This window comes from Hydra viridissima, unplaced genomic scaffold (assembly GCF_058129835.1).
Source record: "Hydra viridissima isolate aposymbiotic clone 2 unplaced genomic scaffold, HvirCarnegie_v1 scaffold_5, whole genome shotgun sequence".
NCBI classification, from domain to species: Eukaryota; Metazoa; Cnidaria; class Hydrozoa; order Anthoathecata; family Hydridae; genus Hydra; species Hydra viridissima.
Genome location: NW_028324304.1, coordinates 17,035,429 through 17,050,404, shown reverse-complemented (window position 1 = coordinate 17,050,404; position 14,976 = coordinate 17,035,429). Strand labels below are relative to the sequence as shown.

Below are 14,976 nucleotides of genomic sequence, written 5' to 3'. Positions count from 1 at the left end.
TTTAATGATAACATTGTAAAGGTTTCGCGCCAGTTTTTTTTTTTACGAGTTTTTCAACTTTTTTTATTGGTTGCTGTTTTTTTAAATTACTTATAAAACGTGGGTACATAAGAAAGAGTATATCAATTACAAATAACAACTTGTAAACTTGCTCGTCGGAATTTTTTTTAAAAGTAAGAATAATAACAATAATAAACGTAAATGACACCTAAAATTAAGACAAAGTTTCTCCTTACCTGAAACGTTTTATATTAAAAGAAACAATGATTAACTTTATTTTTAACTTCTGAAGTAAGAGATCTAGCTATTGCACAACGACTGCTCCTAAAATTGCGGAGGGGGTTTGGGGTGGACAAATTCCCCCATTCCATTTTTAATATCGCCCAACTGCCGCTAATAATGAATAAATATTTCTCAAAGTTATAAACAAAAAAAAAATTTCTCTTGACTATATTTCCAATATTACATGTTGAAGATGCATTATGATTTAAAATTAAACCAACTGGGAGGCTAAATAAAGCTAATAAAAAGCCTAATTTAAAAACAGAAAAAGATAATGTAAGTGTCAATAAAGCAATATTAGCAATCGATATTATAATAATTTAAAACGATTTATTCAACAAGTTCGTTCAACAATGAGTGAATAATATTTGTGTACTATTAAAAACAACATTATATTCCATTAAAAGTACAAGAGAGCCGTGAGCCGCAAGATTTTTCCGGCTCCGGCTCGGCTCCACAAGCCTGCATAAAAGGGTACAACGAAGATATTTGTTATAATTAAATTTAGAAAGGTTGTGAATAATAATTTTACATATTTATTGTGTATTTTTTCATTTTTATCTATTTACTTTTTTTTAGCAATATATTAAAATAAATATTAAAATTCTTTGAGTAAGTGAGAAAATTCGGTAATTTCGAAGCTAAGTATCTCCCTTGGATTTTAATCCAGGATTTTAAAATTTATTGTTTTGGATTCCCCAATATATATAGAATCAATCCTCAAAAGGGCAATTTTGGGGTATTTAGCCAGCAAAGAAGTCAAAATTTTCAAACCGTGAAGTAAAAATACTCAAGACAGTTCAACTCAATTCACTTATCACATTAAATTTCAAAAAACAAAAAAGAATTGAAATAATAATATTTGTACTGAAAGAGTTCAAGTTTCAGGATCAGCAAAAAATTAAAAGTAGCTTGGCCATTTTAAATATGAAATTTCATCCAGTAATTTCTGTTCTTTTTCATGAACACTAGCTGCTCCGTTTTTCTAACTGTTAAATTTGTTCTCCTTACAGTGCAAATGTTCCCTGCTCTTGAAAACACTCTTTCAGAAGAAGAAGATGAGGCTGGGACAGCCAGAATCTGTCTAGAAAGCCTTGCAAGCATAGGGTATTTGCGTGAATTGACCCTCCCAAAGTCCAAATTGTCCACAGTTTTCTCTGCTGGTGAATCACCAAGGTATTTGTCTACCTCCTTTATTACGTTTTCTTTTGCAGTTGATTTCCCTCCTTTGTGCGTATATGTTGCTTCATACCTTCGTGTGTGGTGATTGCCTGACAAACTAGCCATCAAACTTTCGGCATCCAAAAAGTCCGCGGCCTCTATGTTTTGGGATGAGGTTTCAGGTGGTGTGGGTTGCAGCGTGGGGTCTCTGTCAACAAGGTCCTTCAGTGTGTTCACAAGGGTGTTCCTCGCAAGATCAAAGTGGTATAACCTTTCTGTCATTGCTCCTTTTGCTTGGGGATCCAAGAAATGGGTCACAGTGTACTACATCTGTACACTTCCACAATGTGGGAATCTTCTATCGATCTCCAGCAAAAAGTAGTTTGTAACTTCTTGGGTTAAGAGATCCTTCATCAATTTTTGAGTTGTCTCAAGTCCTAACTTTATTGTAACAAGCATGGGTGCAACCTTTTGGATGGCGACTGTCTTGTCGGCAGAAACAGAGTTTGAAAATGCTTCAAATAACTTTTAAATTCTAATGATGGTTTTGATTCGTCTGGCATCAATTTTTTCAATTCTTAGCCAGATGTGTCACCATCAGGCCCAACTATTTTCTCCATAGCTGAAAGAAGCGCATTTATTGAATCCAGCTGGGCTAAGTCTGAATTCCAGCGTGTTGGACAGTTCTGTACCAACTTAGTTGTTGTCATTTTAAGTGCCTATGCTTTGTTGACAAAATCGATTGTTCTCTTTCCCGTCGTCATTCCATTGTGGACTTGTGGTCGATGCACCACATGTTGGTATCAATGTCACTTTTTGTTTTTGATCCCTCATGAATGTTTGCTGCATCGTCATTAACAATGGTGATCCACCTCACTGTTTTGGGATTCAACTCTATTTCGTGAACTATATCTGTTACCTTGGCACAGATGTTATTTGCCGTATTGTCCTCTGGAAAATACTTCATTGCGAAAAGGAATTTTCTCAGGCGGAAATTTTTGTCTAGGTGGTGTCCTGTCAAGCTTATGTAAGAATTATTTGTTCTAGCACTCCAGATATCTGATGTTAACGCAATTCCTTCAAGTCCATCTTTTTCTGCATTTAATAAGTCAATTATTGTTTTTTCATAAATTTATAGCTTTTTGGAATTGCTCTGCAACTCAGTTTATATGCTCAAATTTCATTGTATTGGCCTAAGATAGCACTTTTGAGCATGCGAATAAATGCTTTAGCTTCCACTGAAAAAGGTTTCATCTCTTCAACCACCCACCTTGTGATGTCTGTCATCAGCCTTACTTGATGAATATTGTCCTCATCCCAGACCTTTTTACTCTAGGGTTTCCTCTTCCCCAGTTCTTCTCTTGGCTTTTTGGTAGGTGGTTGCTGTGGTTCAGATGGTCAATAAGGGAGGTCGATTTTCTTCTTTTTTCAAAACTTTAACTTGCTTTGCCCTAAGATAGCTGGGAAATATTGTCAGGAATTCGGAACAATCTTTCTTTTTTTTTTCTACTTCACTCAAGTTTTTCGAAATTGATTATAAAAATTCAGTAAAAATGTCAATTTTACTAAAAATGTGTTTAACAAATGAAGGGTATCATAGAAAACAAGTAGTTTTAAAGTTTTAGATTTTTTAGATCTCTTGTCTACATTTACAGTTAGGATATTGTTGTATCGTTACAAAGAAGTAAAATGATTGCCGAAACTTTCCAGTTACCACAAATTTTACGCTTAAAAACTGAAAAACGAACCTTGTTACATAATTCCTAATTTTTTTTGGTAAAAATAAAAACTGTGGCGTTGCTGATTTTTCTCTGCACCCATCAACTAAACACTAGTTTTAGTTATGTAACAGTCGAACATACAAGTTAGTGTTATATTTTACAGATTTGCATGAACCGGTGAAAAAAGGTAGCAAAAGTAGCAGCTTTAATCCCCAACAGTTTAAAAAGTAAATTAACTTTTATTGAAAAAATAGTTTTTTTAATACTAAAAGCTAATTGAAACTCAATTAAGCTCAATTAAAACCATTACTACTTTCTTCTTCTTTTTTTTTTTTTTATTCAAATTAGGTATTATAAAAAATAAATTCAACACGCAGCGTTTAATTAAAGCGTTACAGCAAAACAAAAGTATATGGTTTTAGGCTAAAAAGATTTAATTTTCAAAATGTCCTCAGATCCTATTAGAGTGCATTGCTTAGCCTTAGCTATTCCCTAGGTATAATCTAACAATATTTCCAATCATGAAGTGTCAAGTTCGGCTTTAGCTATATTAAGCCTTGCTTTATGATAAGTGTCTTTAAAAGAAAACTCTATTATAGAAATAAAATACAATACAAATTAGCATTTAGAATAGCAGAAAAGTTTCAACTTTATCTCCTAACCATATAATTTATTAAGATAGTTAATTTATTTTAACTTTAAATACCGTGAAAATGCTAAACACAAACATTGTTGATACACTCCAAATCAACTGTTGCATTTTCTTGTTCTTTTACCGGTATCTCAAGTCTTGATGCACGATAAGGTGGCCAGTAACATAAGTTGTCTTCTCCAACTATCCAAATTGACGGCACAATAGCCACAGAATTTTCAGCTTAGAAATACACAATAGCAAAAGCCATCTATTATTTGTAAAAATTATTTCTAGAATAAATAATTTTTAAGAATTTCTGTAATAACTTCTTATATTTCATATTGATTTATGAAAAGTCCATAAATATGTTGTAGTACATATATGTAATATGTTTATTTCAAAAAATACATTTTTAATATATTAAAGAATATTAGTGATATTTTTAAAAACTTTTCTGGTTTTTAAGCCTAATTTGATAACACTTATTTAAAAAAATAGTCAAAATAACTAGTAAAAGAATTACAGAAATTTTACCTATATATCATATATAATATAATAAGTGTAAGCAATTTAAAACAACAAACAAAAAATTATTTAAGAAGATTTATAATTACTTAAACATTTAACTTATTGTCAATCTTTTTGAACAAATAGATTGTAAATGAAATAAACAAAACTTAAAATATTGAATAGAAACTTCATTTAGTAAATAATTATGAAAGTAAGAATTAATCTGGAAAATATATATAGATAATATTCAATGAAAAAAATATTATCTTAATCAAAGCAGAATGGGAATAATGAATCTTTAGAGTTCGATAAACAAATGCATTTACTAATAATATTTGTTAAATGGCAACTTTTCAATGGAGCAAACTTGTTTCTAGGAACTTTGCTAATACTTAGTCTTGAAGAAGGCAAAGGAAAATAAAGGCATCAGAAACAGTGCTAAAACTGTTACATATTAAACTTACATCGCTTCCTTTCTTAATAATATTACTTATAAGAAAGACACTTGGATCTTTTGAAACAAAACAGTTGTCACTTTCAGATGTTTTAAAATGCCAATTATCTGTTTGAAGCTGTGAATATTGTCTTACATTTGTTTCTCCGGGCATAATAAAAGTTCCTTCAAAATGTTATTTTGTTAAGATTGGAAATTTGTTTTTTGAACCTTTTTGTTCTTTACGAAAAACTTGTTTTTCTTGAAGTCGACGCAGTAGTTGTTGGGTGGGTGGATGGGTGATTGAGGTTTTCAAATTAGTTTCTGGCCGATCATATTTTCATAAAGAAAACTACTAAATTCAGCTAACGGCCCTGAATCTTTTACATCTTGTGCTAAAAGAACTGATGAATACACGTTATATACTAAACACTCTTGACTTTATAGGTTAGCGGCCTTACTGGCAAAATCAACTAATAAATTGTTGGCAAAATCTGTGTAATTCTTCAAAAGCTCAGAACTTGTAAGAATGTAGAGCCAACATACAGCAACAAAAAATGATTGAGTAAATTTGTCGGTAGAACTCCATCTAGTGCAAATGGACCTAAATACAACAGAAACAATCTAAATCCAGTTGCTTTCGATTGCATTATATCTGTTAAAGCTCTTGCATTTCTTGCAAACTCAACTGGAATATATGCAACGTAGCTCAACAACTTGTTAGAAAACTTTAAAACATCTCGTGAACTCATTCGAACATTTAGCGGACCAATTAGTCCTTTCCAATACAATAAAAATTTTCGTATAACTCCAAGACATCTTAAATGCATAAAATCAAGCCCAAACTGAGTTACACCACCTATATTAAGTGGCTTTAAAGCATAAGAACTTTTATGATGGTCTTCATCGCACATTTCATTAAATGAAACATAATTTCTCAAACGAGCATTATGTTGAGGGAAAATCACTTTACCAATATAATGACCTGCCTGAAAACAATTCTCACAAGAATTGTAACCTGAATAGCATTTGATACCTTTAACAAAGGCCCTTGCAGGGGCATCACAAACAAATGAGTGAATTTTCATAGTAAAATGTTTTCCATTAACTATTAATCCGTTCTGAAGAAGCGACAAAGTTTCATTAACAATGTCCTCAAAAAATTCTATAGTACTTGCTAGTTTTTCTCTGCCAAAAAAAACCCCGATAATAAACACTGTTTTAATAATATTGTTCTTTAGCATACCAAATATGGGCCATAAACTTGTCCTACTGCTTTTGAAAAGAGGTAATCTATTCAAATTAAATTGAATTTCAAGACAATCTGCATTAAGGTGCACACAAGCTCGTAAAACTTTTTAAATTCCTCTCTCTAGTCCTATATGACTATACTCTCCTCCACTAGCTAGTCTCTTAATCACATGTTTTCTAGGGGTCTTTAGTAATGCTCTTGGATTTTTTGGCAAGCATGGAAAGTAGGGTCTTAGTAACAAAAGAAGTGCTCCAACAGCTACCAAAGAAATTTTAAAGTTAACACAACACTCAGCTAAAGATGTGATAATACCTTTTTCATCAGGATTGCTATCCAGATCACTTTCATTTTCTGAGTCTGATGGAAAATAGCGTTCATCCTAATCATTGTCATATTGACTATTAATAATTTGAAAAGGAAAATTATCTTCATTATTGTCAATATCAATCTCAAATGAAATGTCATCATAACAAACATTTTCATTATCATTAGAAATACTGCAGGAAGACCATTACTTTTCTGATTATAACTTTCACCATAAATTTCTACCATATCTTTATCTACTTTCTCTCTTACTCTTCTTCTGTTTGTTGCATATGAAGCAGCCATCTAAACTGTTAGTATCAGTTAAATTATAACATGTAATAATAGTGGCCTAATATTATTAATCATTATTAATGCAAAAAACAAAGTTTTAAAAAGATTTAACTTGACTACTTTAAAAGTGAGAAGAGCAAGAGCTGATTTGATTCAATTTTATAAAATAAGTAAAAATATGGATAAAGTTAAATGGAATCATCCTCCTAAAATAATTAAATATGCAATAACAAGAAGTCAAACTCAGAATATGCAAAAGCAGTTTACACATTCTTCCACAAGATTTAACTTCTTCACAAACAGAAAAGTTAACAATTGGAATAATTAAACAGGAGAGATAATCAACTCTGATAATGTGAATGTCTTCAAAAACAAGTTTGATCGTTTCGAAAAGAAACAAAAGAAAATAAAAATGTAAAAAAACAATGAAAAAATTAAAATAAAATAAACACTTTTCCAAAGGCTGGCAAAATTTAACATATATAGATGTTTAACTCACCACATAGTTTGTGTACAGCAAAAAATTTGGAGGTGGGAAGTTCAGATCTAATATACGGGGGGGATTTACAGTTAAAGATTTATCTATCGGTTACTAGTATATCATTTTTAATTCTTAACGCTGATTTTTTTTTGAGATACAAACTTTTTGTTGATAACAAGTAAAAATAAGTAATTTGGGGGGGTCCTAATAAACCTAGGGTGGGTGGGAAAATTTTCCAAATATTAACAAACGCCCCACCCTGTATTAAGGACTTGAGAGTAAAATATAGGAAATGAGCTAACTTGCTATTTGATATTCACCTTAGTTCTACTTTCCTTTGAAAAACTATTGGGTGCAAGTCGTAGAGCGATATCCTTTAAAATAAATATATTATTTTAAATTAACTTAAAACAACTTAGGTTCTAAAAAGCTACATTTGGAACAAATATAACTGCCCAAAAAAGATATAATAAAAAAGAACTATAAGTTTCAGCATTTATGCAAAACAAGTTTAGTAGATATAGATTTAAAAATAATGCTATATAAAACTAACAAGAGTTATAAATTATATATTGTTATAATATATTATTGAAAAGTAGAATTAAACCTGTAAAATTAAACCAAAATTCAAAAAACACATCTATGACATAATGGGAAAACAATATTTCTTGACTTTCCCTTGAAACAAATAACTTTGCGTTTAAGTTCAGATTTCTTTACATTTCTTCTTTTTACAGGAGCACATTTCGGCACAGCTACTATTTTGTTATAACTTGAATTGCATGGTATAATAAAGAAGTCACTAAAAAAGCGAGATGGAAATATTTTGCAAACTTAAGAATCAAAACTCATTTCGATAACCTGTGCCAACAGACCACTTTTTAAAAAAAGAAGCTATCTTTGCCACCAGGGACCACTTTTGTGTGTTTTTTCTTCAAAAGTTTATTATTTAAATTACTTATTTCATTTAAACGTTTAACAATTTGTAAAATTGGCATCTTCTTGCCACGAACCAATTGTTTTAGACTCAGCAAATAATCTTCAAATGAAGTGGCAGACATCAAGGAGGGTCATTCAAAATTTTATAACATCGTCAGACAAATGAATCAAGTTATGTACATTGTATGATAAGAACGTTGGGCCATAGTATTCAGAAGCCTTTCATACCAGCTATTTCAACAGCATTGACGCATAACCAATGGCATCAGAACAAGAATTATTGCCATCTAACACGCGAATAGCAATACTAAGACATAGAAAGTGTATATAAAGATCTTGTTTTAGTACATTCTTCAGTACATTGGGACCAGTATACATAAGAAATAGACGAAATTCTGTTGCCATCTTTTAAACTCCAGCAGTGATCTAGGCTGTCTGACAAAATTAGATGGAATTTTACCTGCTAAGTCATTTAACCCTTCTAAAATGCATTTAATTTGAACATGTGATAAACGACATATATTTGGTCCCTCTTTCCAAAATAACAATAATCGACGAACAACCCCATGGCAAACTAGGTGTATGTAGTCCAAAACGAATGCAGAAACGCAAGGTAAATTATAATCAATCAAAGGACTCTTCGATACTTGATGATCTTTATAATTCATGTTAGCAAATTGTTCATCTGTACGAAGAAAGGAATCAGCCTGATTGAAGATAACTCTTCCTTGCCATTGACCCATATTAGTACATCGTTCACATCCATGGTAGGCATTGTGGGGTTTATACATTTAATAAAAGCACGTGCTGGAGCATCGCATGTGCAAAATTTTAAACTTACATTTAAAAATTTATCTTTGTAAAGAAGACCATTTTCTGCAAGCATATTAAATTCCTCTAAAAACTTTTTGAGAATCTCTATAGAAGATTTAGGCTTTTGTTCATCACAGAAAAAAGCAACAGGAAACGGAGGTTTACTAACAAATCGCCTAAGTAAAGGACAAAGCTGGATATTGCTAGATTTAAAGATTGGAAGTCCAAATAAATTTACTATCAAATGTAATTGCTAATAAAAGCTTCATTATCTTGAAGCATTTTTTTAATACCAGTAGCTAAACCAAAATAGATGTAGTCACCAGAACACAATTTTTCAGTATTAATTTGATTTGGCGTTATTAGTAACGTCTGAGCATTTTTTGGTAGGTTAGCATGCCCATGATTGCGCATTAATACAAGCAAATCATTTAACGAAGAATGTGTAACAGCATGGTTAACTGCCCACTTGGAAAGATCACGCACTTAATCACTGCAACTTTCAGAGTGCAACAACTCAAAAGAATTATTAAAATCAGAATATACTGAAGAGACTGTAGTTAAAGATAAATTGAAATCACTTTCAAAAACATCAACATTATCATGAACTTGGATGGATTTAAACTCACCATTTGAACTTTAATCATTATCATTTTCTAACAAGCTGGTCATTAAAATATTAGTCTTTCTCCATATTGTTGATCTTGACGTCATTATTTCTTTATATTGGTTTATCTTAAACGCACTTAAAATTTGCTGTTTTAGATCGTAAAAAAGTCGTTAAAGAGGAAAATGTGCGTTTAAAAGCGCCTTAATGTTTGTATATATATATATATATATATATATATATATATATATATATATATATATATATATATATATATATATATATATATATATATATATATATATATATATATATATATATATATATATATATATATATATATATTAGGGTGTCCCGTTTTTAGGGTCACATTTTATTTTGACTGCTCCTAGCATTTTTCTGCTGCGTATGTGTGAGAAAATGAGGTCTGTAAAGTTTTAGAGCTCTAACTTTATTTTTGTGACTACACAAGCCACCTTAAGTTTAAAAAATCATGATTTTTGGGTGAAAAAAGCCTATTTTTACAGTGCTTGTGTAGTCACAGTTTGAAAGATACAGGCTAATCTTATGTTGAACCATGTACTATTAACCCTCATTAGTTAGAAAAAAATTGGGAGCAGTTTGAATAAAACCGTTACTTAGGTTTGAAGTGAGTTCAAAGATACGCAGTTGACGCAATTCACCCATTTTTATGCGGTTTGACGCGGTTGACAAAACCAAACAAAATACTGATCTAATCATTATCAAATGGGTCTAAATCGATTTCTGAATCCTTTTCACACCTAATTAGACCAACGAAAATCCAAAATCTGTTATAATATGTTAAAGTTATAAATCATTTTGCTTTCTTGCATTGTCTCAAAAATGTCTGAAACGTTTTAAAAGCAAAAGAATAATTTTATTTTATACCGCTTAACTGAAGGATTACCAAAAGTGCTTCAAAGTAGTGATAGAACACTATTATTGGAACTTTCAGAAACTTTATCTTTTTTATGTGAAAGAAAACTTTATAATTCTTTAAGTGATAGGACACTTTTATAAACTTCTGTATATTATAGTTGTTATTTGACTCCAGTGCAGAGAGTAAACTTAATTGAACAGAATGGCTAAAACCAGAAAAAAGAAAGAAATATTTCTTCTTAAGAGTATAAGTGACAAGTTGAATGACAATCAACTCCCTTCTAACAAAGACATTTTGGAGCATTATTATTTTTTAAAGTTTGAAAATCCTAAGATCAAAGATAACACCCTTCTCTGCTGTGGATTCTCTCATGATTTCAAGCTCATTTGTGAGGAAAATTGTCAGTGTTTGGTTAAAAAGGTCACTGCTATTTATGAAAAAGCTGGAATTCCAACATCCAGAGTGGACAAAATACAGAAGAAAATGAGTGAATTGCTAGCCAAGCACAAAAAATTGATTTCTCTTCAAAAAAGGCAAAACACTAAAGAAGTAGAAAAAAGAATAATTTTCAAAGACAATATTTTGCCTGTTCTTTTTGATGTTATGACCAGTGATGTGATACAAATATTAGAGAAAGATAAGAAAAGATCTCAGGTAGACAAGGCAGAAGATATCATTTTCATAAATGATCAAAGAAGTTGCAGGAAAATGTACATTGGGAAAAAAGATAAAAGGTACATTTATTCTGCTCAAAGATCTCAACAGGCAAGAGTAAGAATGTCTGGAGCAGATCATGACCAGAGTTATCAGTCTGAGCTGCAGGTTTCATCTTCAAGTGAAACAGAATTATCTTCAGAGGAAACAGACACCTCTAATTCTATAGACTTGAGTAAAGATGAGATAGATCCACAACCATCTACATCTGCTGGCATAGTAGGAGATACTGCCCTTATTTCGAAGGTTAAACATGTAAGCATCAGAGCTCAATCCGATATTTTAAAGCAGGTGGCTAATACAAGTGGACTTTCCAGTAAAGGTATGTCAAAATCCAATTTACACAGAATTGGCAGAAAGGTCATACAGGAAACAGCGGAGGAAGCAAGGGAAGCTTTAAGAGCAAAAGCTGGATCAAACATGATTCTTCATTATGATGGAAAGCTAGTCAAAGAGTATACTGATGGAAAGAAACTCAAAAGAGAACGCTTAGCACTGAGTGTAACTTGTGATGGAGAACATTTTTTGCTTGGAGTACCTCCTGTCACTGATTCTACTGGAGCTTGTCATACTGAGAAGATTATTGAGATTTTAGAAGAACACTCACTCAAAGAAGACATTAAAGGTCTAGTATTTGACACCACTGCGTCAAATACAGGCAAAGAAAAAGGAGTAAATTCCAGGTTAAACATCTATCTTGGAAGACCTGTTATGCATCTTGCTTGCAGACATCATATCTATGAGTGTCATATTAAGAATGTTGCAAAGCTCTTCAGGACAACCTCAGGTCCAGATAATCAACTCTTCAAGAAACTGTTGGATGAGTTTTTTCTTATTCAGATTGATCAAAATAAATTTTGCAAATTCAAATATGGAGTAAATCAACAACTTGACAATGCTGCTAGAGTATCCCTAGTAATCATCACAAAGTTATTGGATGAAGACAAAATACCCAGAGGTGATTATTGGGAGCTAGCAGAAATTGTTCAATTCTATTTATCCCCAGAGATTGATCAACTGAGAGTTCGACAACCTTGAGCAATTCATCATGCAAGGTTTATGGCACAGGCTATATATTACATGAAGCTGCAAATTCTGAGCCAAATGACAGATATTGTTTCCACAGCTTCTACAAAAAGAGAAGTTGAAGCCATCTCTGAGTTTGTAGCATTGTATTATGCAAAGTGGTTCTTAACCTCGTCTCAGACTGTAATTTCTCCAAGACATGACATAGAAGCAATCTGGGAGATGAAGTCATACATGCAGAGCAGACCTAATGTTGCAGCCATATGTCTCGATAGCATTGCAAACCATACATGGTATCTTCATCCAACTTTAATCCCATTTAGTTTACTGGATCCTGGAGTGTCAGATGAGGAAAAGACTGAAATTGCTGAAAGAATCCTGATGATAAATGATTCAAAGAAAAATGTTCCTCTGTCATTTATGTATAAGAAGGTTAATGTATCAGGTTTCATTGACAGAGAAGGAGAGAGGCCCAGGTTGTCTGAGTTTGTTGATTCAGAATCCATTTTGATATTTAACATCTTAAAAATGGATAGCCAGCAGCTTGAATGGATGAAGATTCCACCAAGTATGTGGAACAGATTGTCTGGCTACACAAAGTTCAAGGAATTTATCTCCAACATTCCTGTAACTAATGATGCTGCAGAAAGGAATGTTAAGCTTATACAGGACTTTGTTGATGGAAGCCATAATGAAGAGCTGAGGCAAGATCTTCTCCTAGCAGTGGACCAGAAAAGAAAGGCTGGAAGACCCCAAGGGAGTGGTGGAAAGAAAAGAAAATGTTAATATGTTGTAGAATTAGTGGTTAAAATGTCTAGTATAGTATATAAACAAAATTAAACATATAAGTAGTACTTTTTAACCGATTTTGGATTTTTCGTTGGTCTAATTAGGTGTGAAAAGGGTTCAGAAATCGATTTAGACCCATTTGATAATGATTAGATCAGTATTTTGTTTGGTTTTGTCAACCGCGTCAAACCGCATAAAAATGGGTGAATTGCGTCAACTGCGTATCTTTGAACTCACTTCAAACCTAAGTAACGGTTTTATTCAAACTGCTCCCAATTTTTTTCTAACTAATGAGGGTTAATAGTACATGGTTCAACATAAGATTAGCCTGTATCTTTCAAACTGTGACTACACAAGCACTGTAAAAATAGGCTTTTTTCACCCAAAAATCATGATTTTTTAAACTTAAGGTGGCTTGTGTAGTCACAAAAATAAAGTTAGAGCTCTAAAACTTTACAGACCTCATTTTCTCACACATACGCAGCAGAAAAATGCTAGGAGCAGTCAAAATAAAATGTGACCCTAAAAACGGGACACCCTAATATATATATATATATATATATATATATATATATATATATATATATATATATATATATATATATATATATATATATATATATATGTATATGTATATATATGTATATGTATATATATGTATATGTATATATATATATACAAACACACACACACATGCACATATATATATACATATATATATTTATACATATACGTATTTATACATAAAAATAAAAAGATATATATATTATGGCAATTCCATGGAGCAAAATATTTTGAAAACAAAAATTGGTATGGGTGTGGAAGATTCTATGTACTATACCAATCGCAATTTCAAAAAAACTAATTTAAAATAACTTAAAACTGATTTGGGCTTGAATATTTTAAAACAGCAAAAAATTGACAAAATTGAGGATTATGGTGCAGATACAAAAGCTTAAGTTAAATAAAGTTTATTTCAAAAACTTGCTCAGAAATGTAATATATCGTCAGTGAAACTGCAAAACCTCGTAATTGACTTTTTGAAAAATGTTCAGGAGAGAGTTAAAACTGAATAGATTAAAAAGTTTATTCTTACATGTAATAATCTTTTGCTATTAATTGTTATATCTAACTGATATCAAATATTTTGAAAAAAGTATAATCACTAGGGGTTGGGGGAAAGCAGTTACGTGTTTTTGTAATTCATGTTTTGACAGCTTTTGGTAAATACAAGGTTTTTCCACTAAAAGGTAACTAAGTTGTATAGACTATTTTTTGCACGTTTCATTAATTTAATTTCCTCAGCCTGCTATATAAATTTAGTGTTGGGGTTCTAATTTTATTTAAATGATATTTGTTTTGATACTAGTTGTAAGAAACCTAAATATTCAATTAAAAATTTAATATTCCATGTGACATTTTACGATAACAAAAACATTTATAACTGTTGACACAATAATTATCAATCTCATCAAAAACATCTCGCTCAAATTTCTCATCAAAAAATATCTCGACAATAATTATCAATCTCATCAAAAAATATTCTAATACAGTTGATCAATCTTCATTAATAAAAGTAATCTTAACTAATATTATAAGTCGTAATACTCAATTAATAATGCGGAAGATTGTCATAAAACTCCCAACAATATGAGGGCAGAACTTGTTTGAGTTCCTGGAGATGATTAAATTTCATCTTAGAAAGTTTACGTGGCTGCGAGTAAAGTCTAGTTGGAAGGAAAGGACCACGTGCTGGTCTCTTAGGCAGTGGTTGCCATTCATCTGAATACAATAACTTGTATTTCATAATTCCTTCTGGTGTGTACATAATACACCTAATGTCTGTTACCACTGGATCACCAGTTTTAAACCCAGGTCTAATTGATTTATAGTACGAATCCGGTGCGTAGGATTTAAAGAAGTCGTGGGTTAGATATTTCACCGAGTATGGATTTTTAACGCACGCTTCGCGACATACGCCAACATAGTCAGTCAGCAAATAAATTTCTTTTTTCCTCAAACGGTGTTCGATTGTACTATGAACTGAATCTACTTCCATTTGGGTGTGACCTTTTTCCAAGTAGTACTGTTCTATCGTGACCTTATGTTCAATTGC

The 14,976-nt window shown here is 31.6% G+C and overlaps 2 protein-coding genes and 2 pseudogenes across 2 annotated transcripts; 1 reads left to right on the top strand and 3 right to left on the bottom strand.

The window, feature by feature from the left end:
- Nucleotides 1-1,203: 1,203 nt before the first annotated feature.
- Nucleotides 1,204-1,725, bottom strand: LOC149889028 (uncharacterized). Its single transcript, XM_090089168.1, has one exon. It carries the CDS (start codon nt 1,723-1,725, stop codon nt 1,204-1,206), a length of 522 nt encoding a protein of 173 aa, XP_089945294.1.
- Nucleotides 1,726-4,575: 2,850 nt separating this feature from the next.
- LOC149889027 (uncharacterized) lies at nt 4,576-6,602 on the bottom strand (annotated as a pseudogene).
- A 1,044-nt stretch (nt 6,603-7,646) lies between these two features.
- On the bottom strand, nt 7,647-9,557 carry LOC149889026 (uncharacterized; annotated as a pseudogene).
- A 303-nt stretch (nt 9,558-9,860) lies between these two features.
- On the top strand, nt 9,861-12,083 carry LOC149889025 (uncharacterized). Its single transcript, XM_090089167.1, has one exon. It carries the CDS (start codon nt 10,533-10,535, stop codon nt 12,081-12,083), a length of 1,551 nt encoding a protein of 516 aa, XP_089945293.1. The 5' UTR covers nt 9,861-10,532.
- The last annotated feature ends 2,893 nt before the right edge of the window (nt 12,084-14,976 follow it).